This window comes from Achroia grisella, unplaced genomic scaffold, assembly GCF_030625045.1.
Source record: "Achroia grisella isolate CSIRO2021 unplaced genomic scaffold, CSIRO_AGI_Agris_v1 utg1062, whole genome shotgun sequence".
NCBI classification, from domain to species: domain Eukaryota; kingdom Metazoa; phylum Arthropoda; class Insecta; order Lepidoptera; family Pyralidae; genus Achroia; species Achroia grisella.
Window position 1 is genome coordinate 2,635,647 of NW_026712566.1, and position 21,856 is coordinate 2,657,502.

At 33.4% G+C, this 21,856-nt stretch overlaps 1 protein-coding gene across 2 annotated transcripts; it reads right to left on the minus strand.

Moving 5' to 3' along the window:
- Nucleotides 1-2,751: 2,751 nt before the first annotated feature.
- Nucleotides 2,752-14,317, minus strand: LOC131855078 (uncharacterized). 2 transcript variants are annotated; one of them, XM_059206302.1, is made up of 5 exons: nt 14,209-14,317; nt 4,850-5,023; nt 3,746-3,860; nt 3,283-3,368; nt 2,752-2,836 (listed from the first exon to the last, which is right to left on the minus strand). In XM_059206302.1, the coding sequence occupies exons 1-5, from the start codon at nt 14,257-14,259 to the stop codon at nt 2,819-2,821; spliced, it is 444 nt and encodes a 147-aa protein (XP_059062285.1). In that variant the 5' UTR covers nt 14,260-14,317; the 3' UTR covers nt 2,752-2,818. The 2 variants fall into 2 exon arrangements, with proteins under 2 accessions (XP_059062285.1, XP_059062278.1); XM_059206295.1 differs by lacking the exon at nt 14,209-14,317 and adding an exon at nt 6,489-6,582.
- Nucleotides 14,318-21,856: the final 7,539 nt, after the last annotated feature.

The window sequence follows — 21,856 nt, forward strand, 5'->3', positions numbered from 1 at the left end:
TGTTAATGATACAGTTTTTTTAGGAATAACATTGGACTCGAAGTTACAATGGGGGCCCCATATTTCAAAACTAGCCAGTAGACTTACTTCTGCTGCTTATGCAATTAGAAGGATAAGGCATTAACAGACGTGGCGACGGCAAAACTTGCATATTTTAGTTATTTCCATAGCATTATGTCATATGGCATACTGCTATGGGGTAAAGCTGCTGATGTAAATACTATATTTATTTTACAAAAGAGAGCCATACGAAAGAATGAAAAGAATAAAAATAAGTTAATTTTACCTAAATGCCGTCTATACAAAGTTAGTAATTCATTTTATGGTAATTTATGGTATTTATTGCGTAAGATTCTATAATAAACTGCCAGAATCTACGGTAAATCTGACAGAGAGGCAATTCAAATTTATTAAACAAAAGTTATGTAAAAAAGCCTATTATAGGATAGATGAATTTATAGATGATAGCAATATATAGCAAGAATAAGTTTATTTGCGGACAACATTATAATTTATTTTTCATACTACTTTCTTGATATATGATAGCTTTTGTATTGATTGCCGCATGCATCCTCATGTAAAGTGCGAATACTGTAACTACCTTATAGTAATTTTTGTAGTTGTGACGTGGTCGAGTGGAATGAGTAGTCATGCTCACTAAAATGTCCAGACATGTGGCGGCGTGGTGGGCCGTGTCATTGGGCTCCTTAAAATATGGTCGAGCGCAGTGATGGCTGGCTCATCCGTCATACTCGTGAACGAGTGCTGCTTGTAGGGACTGGCCTGCTCATATCACTACGACTGATTTAATCTTATTGTGTTTTTATATTTGAGCCTAAATAAATAGTGCTGGTTGGTAGTTTGTATTCACACGTTTCGACTTGTAATATGGGGAATGGAACTTATAAGGGTTGTTTAAAAGAGCAACACACAAGTTTCTTGCTTATTCTTCTTGTGATGAGACAGCTTTCCGAATAAGCGGTAGATTTAAGAAAAAATGTTGACTATTCAGAAGTGCTTAAATTAAGTTTATTTGAATAAATGATTTTCTATTCTATTCTATTCTATTCTAACAATCCTCTATCAACGTTACAAATACGTTATATTTCTTATGCTTATGTTAAGTGTTGCGTTCAAAATAACATCAATAAGAACTATTCTCACTCCCGTTATCTGACACAACTAACATGATGATATAAGTAATAATAATAATAATTTATTTATTTCTCCTCACAAAGATGAATGGCAATAAATACATGTAGTATTTTTATATAGAACAATAGAAAAATATATTGCAGTGAGAATCTGGTACCTACATCACCAGGCCCGCAACTGAATGTACATGTGATATAGGTTAAATAAACTACGATGCTTATATTACACCAAGTAAACTATAATCATACTGTGTTACAATGTTTAAAGGTAAACAAAAAGTTTTTATATTTATAGTTTATTTGGTGTAATATAATTTGTTGAAAGTACATGATAGTGAAAGAAGAAGTCTATGATCAAATATATTCTCAAATATTCTTTTACTCACCTCAACACAGTTAACGGCTACAAAAGCAGCAATAACAGTCAATATATAACGCATTGTAAATTATTAATTAGTATTACAACCAAAATATAATCAGAGTCGAAAATTTGTGATACAATACCGCTTCAATTCGATGTCATTCGTTTATATACAATACATTCCATCAACCTTGTAGCCTAAAAAACTGTTATTATCTAATATTGTATTCATCATCACCATCATCATTTCATTTTCAGTTATTTATTGCTCACTAAACGTAGGCCTATTTTGCATTTATTTAGTGAAATTGCCCGCGAATAGTTTTATTTGGTGCGGGGATTTTTTCTTGTAGTATCAAGATTATGTAGAAATTCTACTGCGTCTACAATACCATGTTCTGAATAGAGGCCGGGCTTGCGTAAAGGTATAAATAAAATAGAAATATATAATTTTCCTAATAGAGAACTAAAAGAGTCTAAAAACTTATGATATATATTTGCAGTAGCAATTACTAATGTCCTATATGCCATCTGACGCGAACGGACGCCTCTCTACTCTCGTGGCAGCAGTAATAGCATTCTAAAAATGCTGTGCAATATAATAGCCTAGTACATTATTTTTGGACTCAAATTGGCAATTACAGGTATACTAATATAGACTAAGTTTATTGTTACTAACAAATAAGATCTCAGTAATCTGAATAAATGAAATTATTATTATTTTTTGACACGCTACAGCTAGCTGACCTTTTTTTATCTAATATAATATATCGACTCGGCAATTCAGCCTCTGAACCACAGCTGACTTTCTCTAGGCTTCGTAATACAACTATCTTAAGCATCTTAGAACTTTTTGACAGGATGGAAATTAATCACCTTCCAGCAATGATACTTCCGCAAGCATATTGAAACCTTCAAGAAAAGAACTTATTCCTTATTAAAAGGCCGTCAACGCTCTTGGAATTTCCGGGGCATTGCAGGTGATTATGGGCGACGGTAATCATCTACAATGAGATGACCCCCAAGCTCGTTTGTCCCCTAAGCTATAAAAAAGACTGCCTCGAGTTTAACTTGTTAGCCTTTCTATTGACACAAAAATATTAACAGTAAGTACAGAAATAACGCATACAAAAATTTTAAAACATTTATTACAAAACTAATAATAATATGTAATAAATCATAGATTATTTTTTTTTACAAATCCTGATTACAGAATTTCATATTCAATATACATTCATTTTTAAGTCATTGGCAAATAGTCCTTTGTAATCAGCAATCTCCTCAGTGTTCTCTTAGAATGGTTTTAGCTTGATACTATGAACTGAAAAAGTAACAAATTATCGAATATAAAGACATGTAAGTAAGTATATAATATATTACTACAGTGTAAGAACTTTTTAATGAAATACTTGATATAATGATACCCATGGACAATAGACACAACGTCATCTAGTCCCAAGCTAAGCAGAGCTTGTGTTATGGATGTTAGACAACTGATATAAATATTTAAATACATTTTATATGCAAATACATACAGAATAAACATACATATATACATACATATAGATAGGAAACACCTAGATCAGTCAATATTCATTTGTTTTTTATTTAAATTGTATAAATTGCTCTGGAGATGAGCGCAAATAACTGCAACACAGTTTTTTTATAAACTAATGTACTTTGCGTTAACATGTTATTGTAATAGTTTAGTATTTAGGTCTAAATAAATTACTTTATTATTTAATTTTCTCATTATTTAACTCTCACCTCTCCTTTGTTTTTGATGAAGCACTCCAACACCAACTTGGACCTTACGCAGCCTGGGTCTCCATCGGTTACTTCTTCGTCATTTGCTGAAATATATTAAGCATGCAGAAATATATATTTTTTTTATATACTACTAGTTGGCAAACTTGCATACGGCCCATCTGATGTACGGTTACCGTAGCCTAATTGTATTATAAAAACTAATTATTTGAGCTCGTGAGACCACAATCTGTCAGTTATCCAAAACATCATATGAACTATATTCATCTCAATCAAGGTATATTCATGGATCTTCATAATAGTTGTAACTTTGCCGACATGTCACATACCCTATATTTACTTTACACTTAAACACTGTAAACTTTACAAATAATATCTGTATCATGTAAGAAGTCGAACCCGCGACTACCGGAAGTAAAACTTTGTGCTAAACCACTCAATCACCGAGGCCGTTGATATTTACCTGAAGCGCATTTGTCTACAATAGTACCAAACAACGTCTGATCGTCCTCCTGGCTCAAATACTCCTTGCTGTGCTCCTTTACTTTATCACTCAGGAATTTGCCATCGTCATCAATCTAAAATGACATAAGTTATTACAATTTCTTATTGATAATAATAAATTGTATGGGAATTGGTAATGGGACTATTTACCTTGTTACAAGTAATATAAGGTTGATGTCTACTTGGTCTCTCTGGATATCATTGTAGATAGTTATAACCTTCTGAATTCTCGGCGATAGGCTAAACTATAGATATACTTCATTCTCATTGCTACACCAACCATAGACGACCATAGATACTAAGGTAAATTCATTCCATAAATATTTATGGTAACTAAATCTTGGGAATGTATCCAATTAATTGCCATAAACGTCTTATTGAAACAACCCACGGAATGTTATACAAAAACGGTAAGTTCTACATCATTAAAAATGTAAAAACAAAAAATAATACAATGTTTGAAGGTGAAGTTTACTATCTATCTTAACAGTTTTTCTAGAAATTTAAGAAAGTTCTTCTGAACAAAAAAGAGATCCGAATTTCTTAGCAATTCATGGATTCACCGTGCAGGACGCAAGATGGAACCGACCGTCCATCTTGTAGCAGAGAGGGAAACTCCAAGTAGTTCTCGGGGTTAATGATCCGGGTGTAGTAAAAATTGTGTTGTATTTTGGGGTTGTATTAACAAATACATGATTTTGATTTATCTCAATATATGTAACTCAAAGGTGACTGACATAGTGATGTATCAACGCACAGCCCAAACCACTGGACGGATCGGGCTGAAATTTGGCATGCAGGTAGATGTTATGACGTAGGCATCCGCTAAGAAAGATTTTTATTAATTCCACTCCCAAGGGGATAAAATAGGGGATGAAAGTTTATATGAAACTTTGTCAATTTTAAACTGACCGGGCTGAGAATTTGCATGCATAAAGTTATTATGACGTAGGCATCCCCTAGAAAATATTTTGATAAATTCCACCCCTAAAGGGATAAATTAACGCGAGCGAAGCCTCGAGTAAAAGTTTATATATGTATATAAATGTCTAGAGGTACTCACAAAACTAGCTTTCTTAAATACGCAGCCAATGATACAAGGCTCTATTGAATCGACGTTACCAGATTCTTTGGCTGCCTTCAACTCATCAACTGACACACCGTGCTCTTCACTGCACTCTTCAACGAACTTCAGCATTGAGGCGTGGATCTTCTCCAATTCCTCATTGGTTAGGGCCTTAATAAAGAAATAAGATATTCGAATTGTCAGTTTGTTACTTACTCACTTAAATAGTCCAGTAGAATGTTAAATTAAACATAATGTGACCAGTTTTGGGGCAATATAAAAAATAATACCGCACATAAATGAAAATTTCTTTCTGAATATTATTATTCACGTATTTGCGAATTTTTACATATTCCCCCAAACCTGTCACATCATGTTTAAATGATGTACGAGACATACAAACTATTTTGTATTTATTTTCATTTTCGAAGGCGTAGCAATCATTTGTTTTAAATAAATATATTATTAATTTATTACAGAGATGTGAAAATACCATCATGGCGTTTTAATTTATCTCCTCAATTTAACCATGATATACACATATGTAACGATTTTATTAGCAAACCTTTATAGAATACTAGCTGTCCCGGCAAACATTGTTTTGCCATATAAATTAATAACGCTATAAAAAAAATATGGGTTGATGATAGAAGGGTGAAAATTTAGGATTGTATGTATTTTTGTATGTTGTATCATAAATAAATAGAAATTAAAAATTTTGTCTAAAAAGTAAGTTTTGGAGGAATATGGGAACGAAAACTGTGACACGAGAATTTTATATATAAGATATGACTGCTTTATGATTTTCTATAGAGTACCGTGGAGGAATAGAGAGGGCTGTATATGTTCATGTAGCATACAAAAGGGACAGTTGGTGGCAAGCATTACTATTTTATTTAAGTCAAAAATTAAACTATATGGTAAAAAATAGCATAAAAAGTGCATAATTTTGTTTCCATTAATAAAAAACAAACAATCAGTGTATGATTAAATTTATTAATTAACTAGCTGTTACCCACCACTATGTAACTAGCGGATAATCCCGGCTTCGCACAGATGCATTACAAATATTTAAATATCTCGGCTTATTCTGTACATACACACATGTATCATATATATAAACCTTCCTCTTGAATTACTCTATCCATTACTAAAAACTATATTAAAACTTAAGAGATATTAGCGAACAGACAACAACGGCGACTATGTTTTATACTACGTAACTATCAACCCGGCATTACAAATCTTTGATCCACTCGGCTTATTCTATACTATAAAATGTATGTGTTATACACATAAACCTTCCTCTTGAATTACTCTGTATTGTTGAAACCACACTAAAATCCGTTGCGTAACTTAAAAGATATAAACGAACAGACGGCTCGCCGATTTTATTTTCTTCTAACTGCGCACAAATGGATTACAAATCTTTGAATTTCTCGGCTTATACTATACGATAACACACATGTATTATACGTATAAACCTTCGTTTTGATTCACTCTATCTATTGTCGAAAACTGCATTAAAATCCGTTACCTAATTTTAAGATATACCTAAGCGAACAAACAGTGACGACGACTTTGTTTTATCCTATGTAAAGATGCACAACTTTCTTTAAAAATGGTATATACTCACTGTTACATTGCTAGCAGCAATGCTTAATATCACCAAACATAGAAATGATTTCATTTTCAGTAAGTGAACAACACAACATACACGATAAACCTGACCCTTGTAGGTTTACGTCAAGTGTGATTTCAGATTCATATCACATTTATATATATAACCCTCTAAGAGTAATTTGTAGATCGTTATCTATCCTCCACAATGCTATTTACCTAGTCTAGGTTGCAAAAAGCACTATAATAAAAACGCAAAAACCCAAGAGGTAATTTGAAACGATGCCCGTTTATTTTGATTTGCTGATTTTGTAATGATGTGCTTTTGTTGTTTCATTGTTGTATTTGTTGTTATGTGTTCGTTAATTTCGAAGTGTCACCACTTTATAATGAGACGACGATTTTTAACGACTTTAAAAATGAGCCTGTTCATAATTCGTCTCGCTTTTTGTTTGTGTTATTAGATGGTCTCAGGCGACGATTTCGACGGAACCCCAACTTCTACTTGGGTGTCGCCGCAGTTTTCCTCGATTTGACAGCTGCGCGGCACCATAGGGGGGTATGAACTTTGGTTGCTCTGTAAACAGAGCCGTCAACACTGTCCAATTGCTGAGATTGAATACTCTCTGCCACGGGAGGCGCCCAGGGCAAAGTTTGAGCCTTAACATTTTTCAAAACTAGCATGTTCTTAATTTGTCTGCCTTATTCATGTTTGTCGAGAGCCTAGGTAGTCTAGCGGTTTAGCACTCCACACCGCTTTACTTCCGAAGGTAGCTGATTCGATTACTCACACGGCACAAACGTTTGTATTCATTAGTACAATTGTTTGTAGCGGTCCTGGTTTTTCTATATATATTATGTATGTATTTACAAAGGCAAGAGTATCATGTCATTTTTTCTCAGCTCGAAAGCATTCCGCAAGCATTCCGAACTGACGATTTGACATATCAAAAGAGTCTATAATAGACCTAATAATGTAATAGACATGAATAAAGATATTTTAATTTGATTTTGATTGATTGTACCTATGTATTTACATCAATTGTCTAGTACCTATAATACAAGCTCTGCTAAGCGTGGGACTAGATGACGCTGTGTGAAATTGTCCTGAGAAATTATTATTATTTATTTAGTCGTCAACTGTGAATCAAGAATGACAATTTATTTTTTTAGATTGTTCATTGTAGTTAATTCAAACATAATTATGTTTAGTGTTTCCGTCCGTCTTTCTTATTAAATTTTTTAGCTTACATGATGGTAAGTGATTACCAGCAGCTCATGAGCATCTATAGCAGTAAAAATATTGCAAGTAAGTTGCCAGTTTTTGGAGGTTCCAATATGGTATCGTAATCGTAAGTAAATAATTGGCACAAGAAGTATTTACTTTCGCACATTTTTTTTAAAATTATATAAAGGTACAATGAGTAGGAATATCCTTTAATATCTTATTGTAAAATTTTATACTCATTTACATCTATTTTATTGAAGTTTTTAAATTACCTGTATTTGAAATTTGTGTTGTTATAAAGGTTTATATTTTTTAATTAAATATCTTAATTATATTTATGTAATACGGCGTGTGTTAGTAACTTGCAAGTATTTTGTTATTATACAACATGTTTACGAGTTTATAAAATTAAATTTATAAATTAAGTTTAAACTCGTAAACATTTAATAAATTCAAAGCACACAAACCTTGCGGAGAGAAACACGAGTTTTGCAGGACACAGATTGTAAACATTGTGCAAATTAAGCTTTGTTTATCTATCTATGTTGTTGGTACATTAATAAATAAATGGTATGATTTATACCTAACATCAAATATATATTCATTTACGAATATCTGAATATTAAAAATAAATTATAAAGTATTCAGATTTTAGACATTTAAGCACAAACCGGAACATTACTGTAACTGTGTTATTTATGACCTCTCAATTTTAACAGAACAAGTAATCTGCTATCAATAGACGAAACCACCGTCTCAACGTCTCAACGTCTCAACCATTTGTCAGTAAAATCACAGATAATATGAGAATATTATCTGTGATTTTACTGACAAATGGTGCCAAGCAAATTTACAAGTATTGTGATTACAGAAGGCTGCAATACAAGGATATTTAGCTGTGTACTGTGTGAAGAAACCTTTTGGATATTTATTCGTAATAACTATAGGATGTCGTGTTTGAAATCCAGAGAGAATACAATTCATAATCTAAGTGTTTAGGATAGAGATATTCCTAAAGGCCGAGATGGACTATCTACATCCAAGGTAGGTGTAAAGATTGTAAAGATTAATATGGGTGTAAAGATTAATATAGAGTCACGTGGGGCAAGTGTGCGCAGCGGGTAAGTGTACGCACTCAAAGTATTTCAAAAACGGTTTATAGGTACGAACTGATAACACCCCTCCTCATTAGCGCACAAAAGGCTATACTTAGTGCAACTTTTTCACTGTCCGCCAGTGAACCATTTTGTTTCCGTAAGTGAGTATTGTTTTTTGCTTGATCCGTAAGTGAATATTGCGATTTTTGTCTTAAATGAGAGACTCATTCCTTTGTAATATATTTATATTTTGAAATCATGCTTTATACCATCGAACAGTACATTTTATGTAATATAAGCCGTGTTTAATCTTTTGGTGATGACGATTACGTAATATTGCTCAGTTCTGGTTAAATTTTATTTTGATGGTTTGGGGTAAGTGTGCGCATACGAATGTCGGATAAGTGTGCGCATGCGAAGGACCCCGCTCCGCTTTGGCGTTGTATTTATGATGCAATTTGCTATTTCAGAGTTTAATTATACATAAAAAATGCCTCGATTATAAAAGAAATGCCGGATAGAAGTGTTGTCACAGAGGAACAGCTAGAAGCTGTTAAAAGATTAATTTCGGAGGTTGGTAGCAAACGACAGTGTGGCACCCGCAATAATGAGTGTACCTTCGTCTAGGAATGAATATGTACGACTGTCATCCATCCAAGAAATACCGAAGTTGGCCTTAGGCATTTCTTGGATGAATGACTGTGATTCAAAATCGGCGAAAGAAAGGCAAAAAGTCAATCATTGATACTGTAAGTCCTTATAAAGTAGAATTGGAAAAACAAAAAACAAGAGGAAGAATAAATTGCCAAAAAAGAAGATACGACTTGATTGAAAATAAATAAAATGATGAGCAGGAATTATTTTGCCCACTGTGTGGAGAAAAATACATATTTCCACCGAATGAAGACTGGATCCAATACAGCATCTGTAAGAGCTGGTGGCATGAACAATGCAATAACTTTGAAAAGGAATTATTTGAACTGATGTATTATTAGGTTGAGGATGTCTATTTTCTGGTTTATCATATGAGTCTGACTCTATTTACTGTATGTTACATGTTGCGTACACTTACCCGCACTATCACACCCCTATACTTGGGTAAGTGTGCGCATAAACAGTTTTGATTTTGTTGATTTCCAAAGAATTTGTGTAAATGATAATTATTTATTTTGCGTTTAAGTTGTTGATTATTAAATATTTTATAGTTAACTTCAAAAATTTTATTATATGATACTTCAAACCTTAAGTGCGCACACTTGCCCCACGTGACTCTATGCAGTGAAATTACTGAATATCGAAACATTACGTTTGCGCGTTTTTCTCGTCAGGTACAAACCTCTAGACAGGTTTCGGATCAACAACAATCACTCGGATTTTCTGTTGTATTTACGTAGTAGAAATGACAAGGATCAAGATTTTCTTGACATTTAGCGACGCTGTGACTTACGAACATTGTCAATGTTTTACATGTTACTATTGATATTACTTTTTCTTTAGAATCATTACCAAATATGGCTAAATTAATCCTTAGTGCTAATATCATTTCTTGTCTTGTTACATTTAATTGCTACTTTCCTAATTTCCTAAATGTAATGCAATTAGCAGATCTAAGTAGCAAGTCTTGGTCGTTGGGTGTCAATGAAATGGTGCACCCGCCTGCGCTAACGGTCTACGCTGGCGGGGCACCAGTGGAGGATAATAATATGATCATGAGGTCTGGTCAGTTAGCCCATCGTGATAAATCCACTATGAACTTTTGAAATTTGAACCACATGGTTAACCTGATATGGTACCTGATATGCTAGCAATAGGGTTATGAGGCCACAATACTCACAATCCCATTCCCCTCCTAGGTAGCATGTCAGATTGACATTTTAGTCTATGTTAACAATAAGATAGGTATCCTCGTAACTTTGCTCAGCCAATTAACTTAAAATGAGTATAAATAATAATGCTTATAATAATATCTCAGGACAATTTACACACCGCCATCCAAGTTATACAGAACTTGTGCTATGGGTACTAGGCAATGATATAAATATATATTTTAAGTGTATACATAATATATATAAAAAACCCAGACCGACACAATCATGAATACAAATGATTGCACTGAGCGAGGAATCGTACCCGCGACCATCGGAAGTAAAGCGGTGTGCAAAACCGATATACCACCGAGGCTGTCACAGAGAGTAGCTATTGTTGTTGTGTTATTATATCTAAAACCAAATAGAGAGTATTTTTTATTCTTAGTTCTTTTTGATATATCTGTAGCAATGTAGCTTCTAAGGAAAACTAAAACATACACCGAAAAATATCATAATCAGCCTATAGATTTAGTCGTTTAAAAGTCAGAATATATAAGGATTGTATATATAAGGATAACAAAATAATATTTATTTCATAATTTATTACAAACAAGTAGAAATACTTAGTAATTTATTACAAATAATCACATTTAATACAAATATATTTCACAATTATAATGAAAATTGTTTCAATTAACAAGATTGTCTTTATATAATAGATTTTCAAAATGGCGTTCTCGTGTCGTCCTGTACTTAGCTGGACACTTTGATCTGAAAAGAAAAACAAAATAAAAACATATATCACTAGCTGTGCCAGTGGTTTCACCCGCATGTGTTATTCTGATGTATAAGCTATATTACTGTAAAGTTTCATCAAAATACGTTCCTTAGTTTTTGCGTGAAAGAGTAATAAACATTCATCCATCCATCCATCCATACTCACATTATTTCGCGTTTATAATATTAGTAAGATATTACATTATCGTTATCATCATTATTATTATTATTACACAGTATAAAACAAAGACGCTGTCGCTGTCTGTCCGTCCCTATTTATGCTTAAATCTTTAAAACTACGCAACGGATATTGAAGCGGTTTTTTAATAGATAATTTGATTCAAGAGGAATGTTTATATATATAACATGTACACCCGTACAAAGCTAATACTATAGATATTAAAAACTGTATTGTTTTTAAATAACCAATTTAAATATAACTTTAATATTAAAGATAAATTCATGAGGTATCTGTTATTGACTTTACTAACTATGTAATACTATATATTGTCTATAAATTGTATAAGCTGTTGATTACCTAAAATAAATAAATAAAGAAAGTCCTTACCAGCTCCTGTCTGTGTTTATTGTAGCACTCCAACACGATCTTGGATCTAATGCACGATGGGTCACCACCGGTCACTTCCTCGTTGTTAACTGGAAATCAAATATGATTTAGTATATATCTGTTCCAAACATTCTCATAAATAATAACACTATAAACTCAAAAGTGTATCTGTTGAATCCTTACTTTTTCGCAGCTAACAGATTTTTATGTGATTCTTGAAGTATAATGCACATACGAATATACATATATTAAAATGGGAGTCAGTAGACTAACAATAATATCTCAAACAATTTCATACAGCGCGATCTTGTGTTATAGATACTAGACAACTAATGTAAAACATCCAGACATATACAAATAATTAGACTAATGAATACAAACGTCTGTAATCAAAGCTGCGACCATCGCAAGCTAAGCGGTGTGTTACTGCTAGGCCGAAATAATATCAGCGCCTCAGGTTTATCAGTAGCTTTATGCTGCTATGCCGAAAAAGAAATGGATTGACTGTATGAAAGATTATATGGTAAGAAAGGCAGTAATATTTTTTTTTTAATAAAAAAAATGTTACTCAATATAATTCCTTCTTTTTTCTTAGTCACACTGATGCACACACATATCTCATATCTCTTTTCCTCATTCAACCTACTACATATGGTGTATATGATCATAATTATAAGTAGAAAATATATTAGTTTGTATGCGACTCACATACTTATCTTAATACTTTAATATAATTTGTGATCATGCATGTTGGGTTTACAATAATAATAACTTAGTACATAGAAAATGTAAAATAATTATAAGTTTTCTAATTACGAACTTTTTTTTTGGATCCTAAATAAATAAACAGAGATGAATAGAAGAGAAAAACATATTACGCCGACCCCAAATAAATGGGATAAGGAAGAAGCAGATGATGACGCTGAGTTGGTTGCCTGTTGCCTATATATACCACTGCGACATATGAAACTATCTAAAAAAAGTAGATTTGTGTTTGTCTGAATGTGTTACTATTTTTCATGTTTCTCCTAAAAACTGCACTGCGGCTTTGCTTTGTAAGTTCGGTTTGTTCGGTGTTGATTTTTAATTTGTCGATCTCAGTGGTCTAGCTGTTTAGGTAACATGGATTTACTTATATGTATATTATTGACTATAATATAAATTTATTTAAATCTTATATATAACATTCTGGTGTCACAGTTTTAGTTACCATACTCCTCCGAAACGGCTTGACTGATTTTTTATGAAATTTAATAGCGATTTTAATTTATATGGCAAATTATCTTTTGCGGGGTCAGCTAGTTACTCTATAGATTTAAAACATATAAATCTCAGTTCATGTCATTTAAAATTACATTTGCACGAATTCCACATCAATGAAATTATTCGAGCATTACTATTATTATATAATTATACATTTAGAAATAATTACATTTAATAGTAAATTATATAAACCGGCGCGTCTGTTATGTTTTTCATGAATACCTGCCTGAAAACCAGCGCTATACAGACGCACTTCATTGAGGTTGTGCTTATATATATTTTTTATGGATGATAGTGGAATAGTGCTCCCGCCTGCGCTAACGGTTTACGCTGGCGGGGCATCAGTGAAGGATTATAAGATAAACATAAGGTCAGGCCCATCGTGACAAATTCATCAGGAATTTATTATGATGGTTTCCAGGGGGAACCGCGTGGATGTCAACCTGACATGGTACATTGCTAGTAATGGGGTCATGAGTCCACATTACTAACAATCTTTTCCCCGTTATGCTTCTATTAGCTACAGCTGAAACAGCTACTATTGCCAACTGTGTATGCTTTTTCTTTATTATTGTGTATGCTTGTTAACTTATTAATGTTAGGAATAAAAGTTATCTATTTATTTGTAAGATCCACTATCATCACGAATGAGCTTGCGGCTCACCTGATGGTAAATGATTACCGCCACCCATGAGCACTCGCAACACTAGGGAAATTGCAAGTGCGTTGCCGGCCTTTTAAGAAGGAATAAGCTTTTCTCTTGAAGGTTTCAATAACGTAACGTTTATAGAAATGACTTATATATAATAATGTATTAATAATGATATTTATTCATCTTGGGAATATCTGTGTTACAGATGTTTTTTCCATATATATAAATAGATATTATATAGAAATTTATATATTATAATGTATGAAACGCATTTATACCTAAATACTAAACTGATAAATCTATAAGACATCATTCTGAATATGTTTAAGTTATTCCAACTTACCTGCTGAGCAAGTGTCAACAACTGTTGCAAATTTGGCGATGTCTTCTTCATTGCTCAAGTATTTCTTGCTAATTTCCTTAATTTTGTCAGGCAAAAATTTTCCATCGCCGTCAATCTGGAAATTTTATGAAATAATTTTCTTTTATTTTATTTGCAGAAATGGAGGTTATTACATGGGAACTGGCGACCTTATAATTTGCCATGCCAGTTTGACGTATTTATACGTCCCGCTCGGTTAACAGATTAAGACACACTTCCTATTTTTGATGTTGGTTGAAAAAAGTATAAATGCTTCGCTATTTTTGTACTAAGTTACAGTACTTGCCTGCTTTTTTTTTTGAGTCATATGTTGCATTCACTTGTCTCAGACAAGACAATTCTAAATTAACAAAAAATATCTTGTGCTTGCTTCTTTGAATGCTATTGGTGGACAAAAGTATGTGTGGTTGAATATGGCATGATCCTTAGAAGTTTCAGATAAAGCTGTTATCGATAGTGTATAAACTATAGAAAAACGTTTTACTCACAAATCCAGATTTCTTAAACACACAGCCGATATGACAAGGATCGACACCAACAATGTTGCCGGATTCTTTGATTTCTTTCAACTGCTCGTCTGAGACTCCATATTCTGCGCTGCACTCCTTGATGAACTTCAGCATGGGTGCTCGAATCTTGTCCAACTCTTCTTGAGTTAAAGCCTGCAAAATTCAATAGTATTATTAATAACCATTTACCATCAGATGGGCCGTATGCTTGTTTAATTTAAATTAATTAAAAGTTAAATTAAAAATAAATAACTTGTTAATATTATACAACGCCATCTAGTTCTAAACTAAACAGAACTTATATAAAATAAATTAAATTTTGGTATATAAATGTATATATAGAACACAAACAACCTTAATCTTAACAACATTGAAACAATTTTGTACTTATTAATTACTAGATATCAATTTAAATATATTATAAAATTAAACAATTGAATGAATATTCACCAAAATAAACCTACACCTAAATTACCAATAAACAATAATTACTCACCGTAACATTGCTTAATGCAACAATAAGTACACCGAAATACAAAAACGATTTCATGTTTAATACAACGAAATTACAGTCTCACCATATACTCGTACCTACACCTTCGATACACACCTGTGAATATGTTCATTAATTAAATAACCGCCACTTATATATACTATATTAGTGACTAATACAAATTTGTTCCTCACACACATATCGGAGCAACAAAAAAAGAATCTTATATTAAAAAAAGCAAAAACCCAGAAGGTTGTTTCAAACGTGAGCCATTGTTTTGTTTTACAAACAAATATAATGATGGGCTTGCGTCCAATAATAGTTACATTAGTTTAATAGTGTCAGGTATATATAATGAGGTAATTCATTATTTGTCAGAAAGCCTATTCCTCATTTTTTTATTACATAATTGTATGTCATTTTTTTAATATATCAATTGAGTTAACTGGCTTTTACGCATCTGTAGTTGCTTATAGCTTATATAGTTATATATATACATATAGGAGGAATGGAGGATGAAAGGCTTTGTTAGTAATAAACATAATGTAATATGTGAGATCTCTACGAAGTCCCTCTGGCAAGCATCGTAGTAAATTTCTGGTGAATTTGCCATAACGGCCTACTAATCTGGCTTCCTGCTCGTCTTATCATCGTCCACTCCACATACCCTGACAGCGTTTACCATGCAGAGCAGGCGGATGCATTATTCTACATATAATCATACATTAAAAAAAAATTGCGTTCAGAGGTAGGTTGTTAGGCCACAATACTAGCAATGTCAATTTTACCTCCACAGGGGGGGACCCCCCTGCAAACCATATAGGAATTTCAGTTACATCGTAGACGATGTGAATTGGATTCTGTACCATGAGCTGACCTACTCATTGAGATTATAGAATTGATATTTTTATTTTAACTTTTTTTTATACAATATGTTAGTAATGTGGATGACTAACCCCAATTGCTAGCAATGTCAGTTTGACCTTTATGCGGTTCCCCTGGATACTGGTGAATTTGCCACGATGGACTAACTGGCCTTACCTCATACTCATATCATCCTACGCTGGTACGCCAGGGTGTTAGCACAGCACGGTGCACCATAATCATTTATAATAAAAAAAAACCTTGAGTAACTTATTTCATATACGGTCATAGGAAATTCACCATTTCAAAATAACAATCTGAATTTTAAGTATTGTAGATAGGTAGTTTGTTTTCCTAATTTATTTCTTACTACATAGATACTTATGTATTCAATATTAATGTACCTACTTTGAGAAACACATCTCTCAAACAATGTTGCGTTCAGTGACAATAATATTTGAGTAGGTTAACTATTATTTGACTTGACAGTTAAATTCAATTTACGTCATCTGAACTTTGCGCGGCAAAACACATTTATTGGTTGTTAGTAAGTACATATCACCGTTGCTATTTGGCAGTTTAATAATAATCCCAGGACAATTCACACAGCGCCATCTAGACCCAAGTTAAGCTAGCTAGAGCTTGTGTTATGGGTACTAGATAACTGATACATATACATAGATATTTTTTTTTGTAAATACATACATAATATAAATAGAAAACACCCAGTCCGATACAAACAATCATACTCAAGAATACAAATGTTTGTGCCGTGCGAGGAATCGAACCCGCGACCATCGGTCGTAAACCGGTGTGCTTGACCGCTAGACCACCGAGGTCGTCAAGTTTGTATTCACACAAAATTCTTAGAAATCACTAGTCCATATTATTAATAATACAGCCCGTTACCACAACCTCTCCCTCCCCTTACGATAGAGTTAGCCATCGTTATTTAATCAGTACTATATTTTAGGTACTTTTGACCACCAGGCCATTTATCTGGAAATTTTATTACTATCAATCCTAGTAGGATTGATAGGAACTGATTAGGGCCTGAGTAGCCTCATAATGTAGTGTTCTGGGGGAAAGGGGATTGTTAGTACTGTGGACTGATGACCTCATTGCTAGCAAAGACCATGTCAGGTTGCTTCCACGCAGTTTCTTTTGGAAACCATCATGATCAATTCCTGGTGAATTTGTCACGTCGGCCTAACTGACCTGATCTCATGGTCATCTTATCACTCCTCCTCTGGTGCCCTGCCAGCGTAAACCTGTGTTTTAGTGCACGTGCACGGAAGTATTCCATTACCATTCAGTAAAAAAAAATTCGTTCTATAACTGTAGTTTTCCAAGATCAGTCGAGTATGTTTAAGATAAACAACATAAAAAAAATCTTCCCCTCTTTATACTATTAATTTTTTTTTTATTACTAATCTAGCAAGATTTCATTTCTTGATTACAAATACAATGTCAACCTCACAAAAAATATAAGCTGCTAAAAATTATTAATACTACAAACCCGATTACATAAACAAAGCAAGCGGCTTCGTATTAGCACAGATAATATATGGTATTAGTCTGGGCTCACATTATAAATTCAGTCCCCCCCGCTGAGCCGACTTTCGAATCCCTACCGGTGCCCTCAGAATAAAGTCGTCTCCGTCAGCCGGGAGTTGGCCTTCAGCTGCTCCATAAGTCCTTCTGTCCATCTGCACTCGCCCCCTATTGTCCGCTGAAGCTGTAAAAGCCAGCTGTAGAATATAAGAGTAGTCCAAAAAAAATAGTTCAGTCCGGACAAACCGTGCTGATGGTGGCGTCGTTCAATTGGCCCTTTTGCAAATACGCCAATTGAACAACGAATGGGGGGAGTGTATTAACTAATGCGCCAATCAGATGGCATCGTTGGCAAGTTCGTTCAATTCTTACCGGAAATGTGTACCCAACCTTATAGATATAAAATTTGATTGACAGTTAAGGCTATTAAGGCTATTAGGTATTCTGCAGTCATTATAAGAAATAATTAGGTATAAATACAGAGTACCTATTATGGCAATAGGTGCCTACTTCAATCATAACTAATATTATTAAGTCGTTTGGTAGAGCTGATATATTTGTTAAGGTTTCATGTATGTTTGGCTTAACCAATAGGCATTTTGGAATAAAGGTTTCAATAGCATTTGGGAGAAGAATATAGTATATCTTTTGTGTGTCAAGTGGCAATCAAGTGGCAACTTGTAGACATATATCTTCCTCAAGTTTCACGCGGGTTATCCCACTCACCACCCCGCCATCCCACCTCCGGGGTAAGGGCCTTTTGAAGATTTTCCGTACGTAAAAAAAAATAAAGAATGATAGTCAACAAGTGTCAACATTAAAATGTAACTGGTGTCCTTACGAAGTCATTATAATGGCCTGTATGAAGGACATCCAGGTACATTTCCTAGGTGCCAATTTGGTTTAATCGATTCTAGATTAATAAATGTGATAAGTTTTGATTTCAACTTGTACTAACTTTTTGTACTTATGTATTGTATGTATTATGGTTGTTTTTGCTGTCGATCTTTATACAGAACTAGCGATGCCCGCGACTTCGTCCGCGAGTTATAGTGACCTCGACCAAATAATGAAAAATTAACAATAATCACACCCAAAGAAAAAAGTTTCATTGTCCTAGCTTCATAAATGATAATTTTCCACAAAAACCTTTGTTAGTGTACAATTTCTACAAACTTTGAATATCATATTTATTTATATTTAATCAACCATCAAGCTTAAAATATGTTTCAAGTATTAGCGCTTAAATATGAGTTACTTCCATAGAAACTTTCATTTTGCCTATTAACCCCTTACAACCCTTTTATCTTATTAAAAAGTAACCTATGTCCTTTCTCAGGTTCTAAACTATCTGCTTAACAAATTTCATCTAAATCGGTCCAGTAGTTTTGACGTGAAAGCGAGACAGACAGACAGACAGAGTTAGGTATTATATTATTAGTAAGGAAATAAGAATACATAATCTGCTAGGCGTGATATATTTGACCAAGATAGTCAGACAGGACTGACTTTTTAAGAGTGAGGAGCTGTTCTACTGAGAGCGGCACTCTACCTGTTACATACGGAACACCACATCTGCTTATAGTCCATGTGACTGATTGCAAGACATCTAATATCTGCTAGAGAACCCTACAACACGTGTAATAAAAATATGAACCCATACATTTATAATCGGAGTATAATTACAGCGCGTTGAATCAAGATAAGACATCTGTGGAGTGTATATACAATTATGAAGCGTGGCTAATTACGTGAGAATTAGGTGTGTAGGTAACAGATAGTCGCTAAGAGAATGATCGTGCACAAATTGTACTGTACTAGCGGACGCTACTTTTCTTATTTATGTTATCCTACTAGCTCAGCCGCAAGGTTACAGTCTACAGTCTGTTTTTTTTTTAATATCTCTATCGGAGTTTCGATGATTTTGCCAATATCAAAGTTGAAACAGATACTGCTTGTTGGATGTAAATGTTGGAATTCTACCGAAGTAGGACCAAAATGTGGGCGATAGAATGAGTGGACTGTATGTGTGATGTAAATCAAACAATGGATAGAAAATGGTTAATACTTATAATGAAGATACGTGTACAAACGGTTGTAAGGCAAAAAGTGATAATAAAATATATGACAATTCTAAAGAATATACATTTAAAATTGGCAGAAAATTAAACATATAAAAATGTGCAAAGAGTTTGCAACACTGCTTGTTTTATAATCTGTGGGTACGGTATTTTTATAGTTTGTTTTTTAATCTCGGATACTTGATGTGTAAATGTATAATTTTCAAATACTATAATATGCAGTTATCAGTCGTAGCGGGGCAGTACTGCGATATCGGTTTGATGAATCGTATAGTTTTATTTTAGACTTATATTTGAATTTTCCGCAACATATATCTTTTCAATAACTACGTAGACGTTGTTTCCATCATATTCTCTGTTAACTTTATGTGTTGCCATTTTAGGTAGTGGTGTAATTTTTTAGAATTAGTTTGTTGTTATTAGTGAAAGCCTGTCAGTGGCTTAGTATGACGTCTATATTGATTATATTTAAGATATACTTAAATAGCCTTGGTTTTCCTTTAATAAATAAATAAATTTCTGCCTTTGTAAAAACAGACTATGGTCTGTTTTTACAAGGACATGTATTTCAAAATAGTGTAACTACAGGATTTTGATATGATCCGATACACCCATTCGCCAATTCTTTTAAGGTACCTTCTAAGATCCTTCTAAAATCCTGTAGTTACACTATTTTGAAATGCATGTTTTTCTTTTTCTCAGCCTGTGATGGTTGTAGCTTTTTTTTATGGATGATGATGGAATTGTGCCAACGGTTTACGCTGGTGGGGCACCAGTAGAGGATGATAAAATAAGCATAAGGTCAGCCCATCTTGGCTAATGACAATTTACCACGATACTTACCAGAAAAATCGCATGGAGTCTAACATGATACATTGATAGCAATGGGGTTATTAGTCCATATTACTAACAATCCCCTTCCTCACAAAAGCTTTGTAGCATATATTAAATAACCTTCAACTATGCTCGAGGCACTTTACTGCCCTAAAATATTTCTTTCTAATGCGTCTCGTAATTCTGGAGATTAAAATGTTGAAACAAACAATGATGATGACAGCCTCAGTAGTCTAGTGGTGTAAAATACCGCTATATTATCCGATGGTCGCGGGTTCGATTCCTCGCACGGTACAAACATTTGTATTAATGAGTGTGATTGTTTGTATCGGTCTGGTTGTTATCTATGTATAATATTTATGTCAGTTGTCTAGTACCCATAACATAAGCTCTGCTTAGTTTAGGACTAGATGGCGTTGTGTAAATTTTCCTGAGATATTATTGTATATTATTAACAAACATAGTACGGAGGCGTAAGAGAATTATTAATAATGTACCTTATGGCCCCAAACATATGGTGTTTTTTTAAACAAAGAAAATCGTAGATTACATAATGAACAAAAAAAACTGACACCGGAATAATAATAGCACGTTAGCAACAAGATAAAAACATTAACAGATTAAGCACGGAACTAATTCATCTCAAAAATATGTTTACATTTAAATCTCAATGAATCACCAGCAGCGAATAAAAAGCAATTGCAGAAGTTTGTTATTCATTAGTAAAAAGTAGCAAATTGATTTTAGGGTTCCGTTTTTTGAATTGTTGAGCGCATGTATTATTTTAGCTGTTTATCAAGGCTGTATCTCCCTGCTTGGGTGACGGTGACGCAATAATAAAAGCCATGTTTCTAACTTTCATATTATTTTGGCGTTTACAATTTATTACTAGCTATGTCCAGAATTTCTCCTGCGTCAAATTTATACCCTATATGTTATTCTGATGTATAAGTTGCACGATTGTAGTTTCATTAAAATACATTTAGTAGTTTTAGCGTGACAGAGTAACAAATATCCATTCATTCACACTCATGAAGCTTCAAGTTTATAATATAAGTAAGAATTAAACCATTGAGCGTATAATATGTAACAAGAATATGATGAACAGACATTGTTGTCGTATATAACATTCATTCATTCATTCATAATTTAAGAGCTACGCTCTTGGCGATGGAGCATAAATATAACATTATATTACTGCTAAATACCTACATATATATAGTGTTGCCAACGGCTGTAACAAAACAGAACCGGTTTTATATACCTTGTTTATT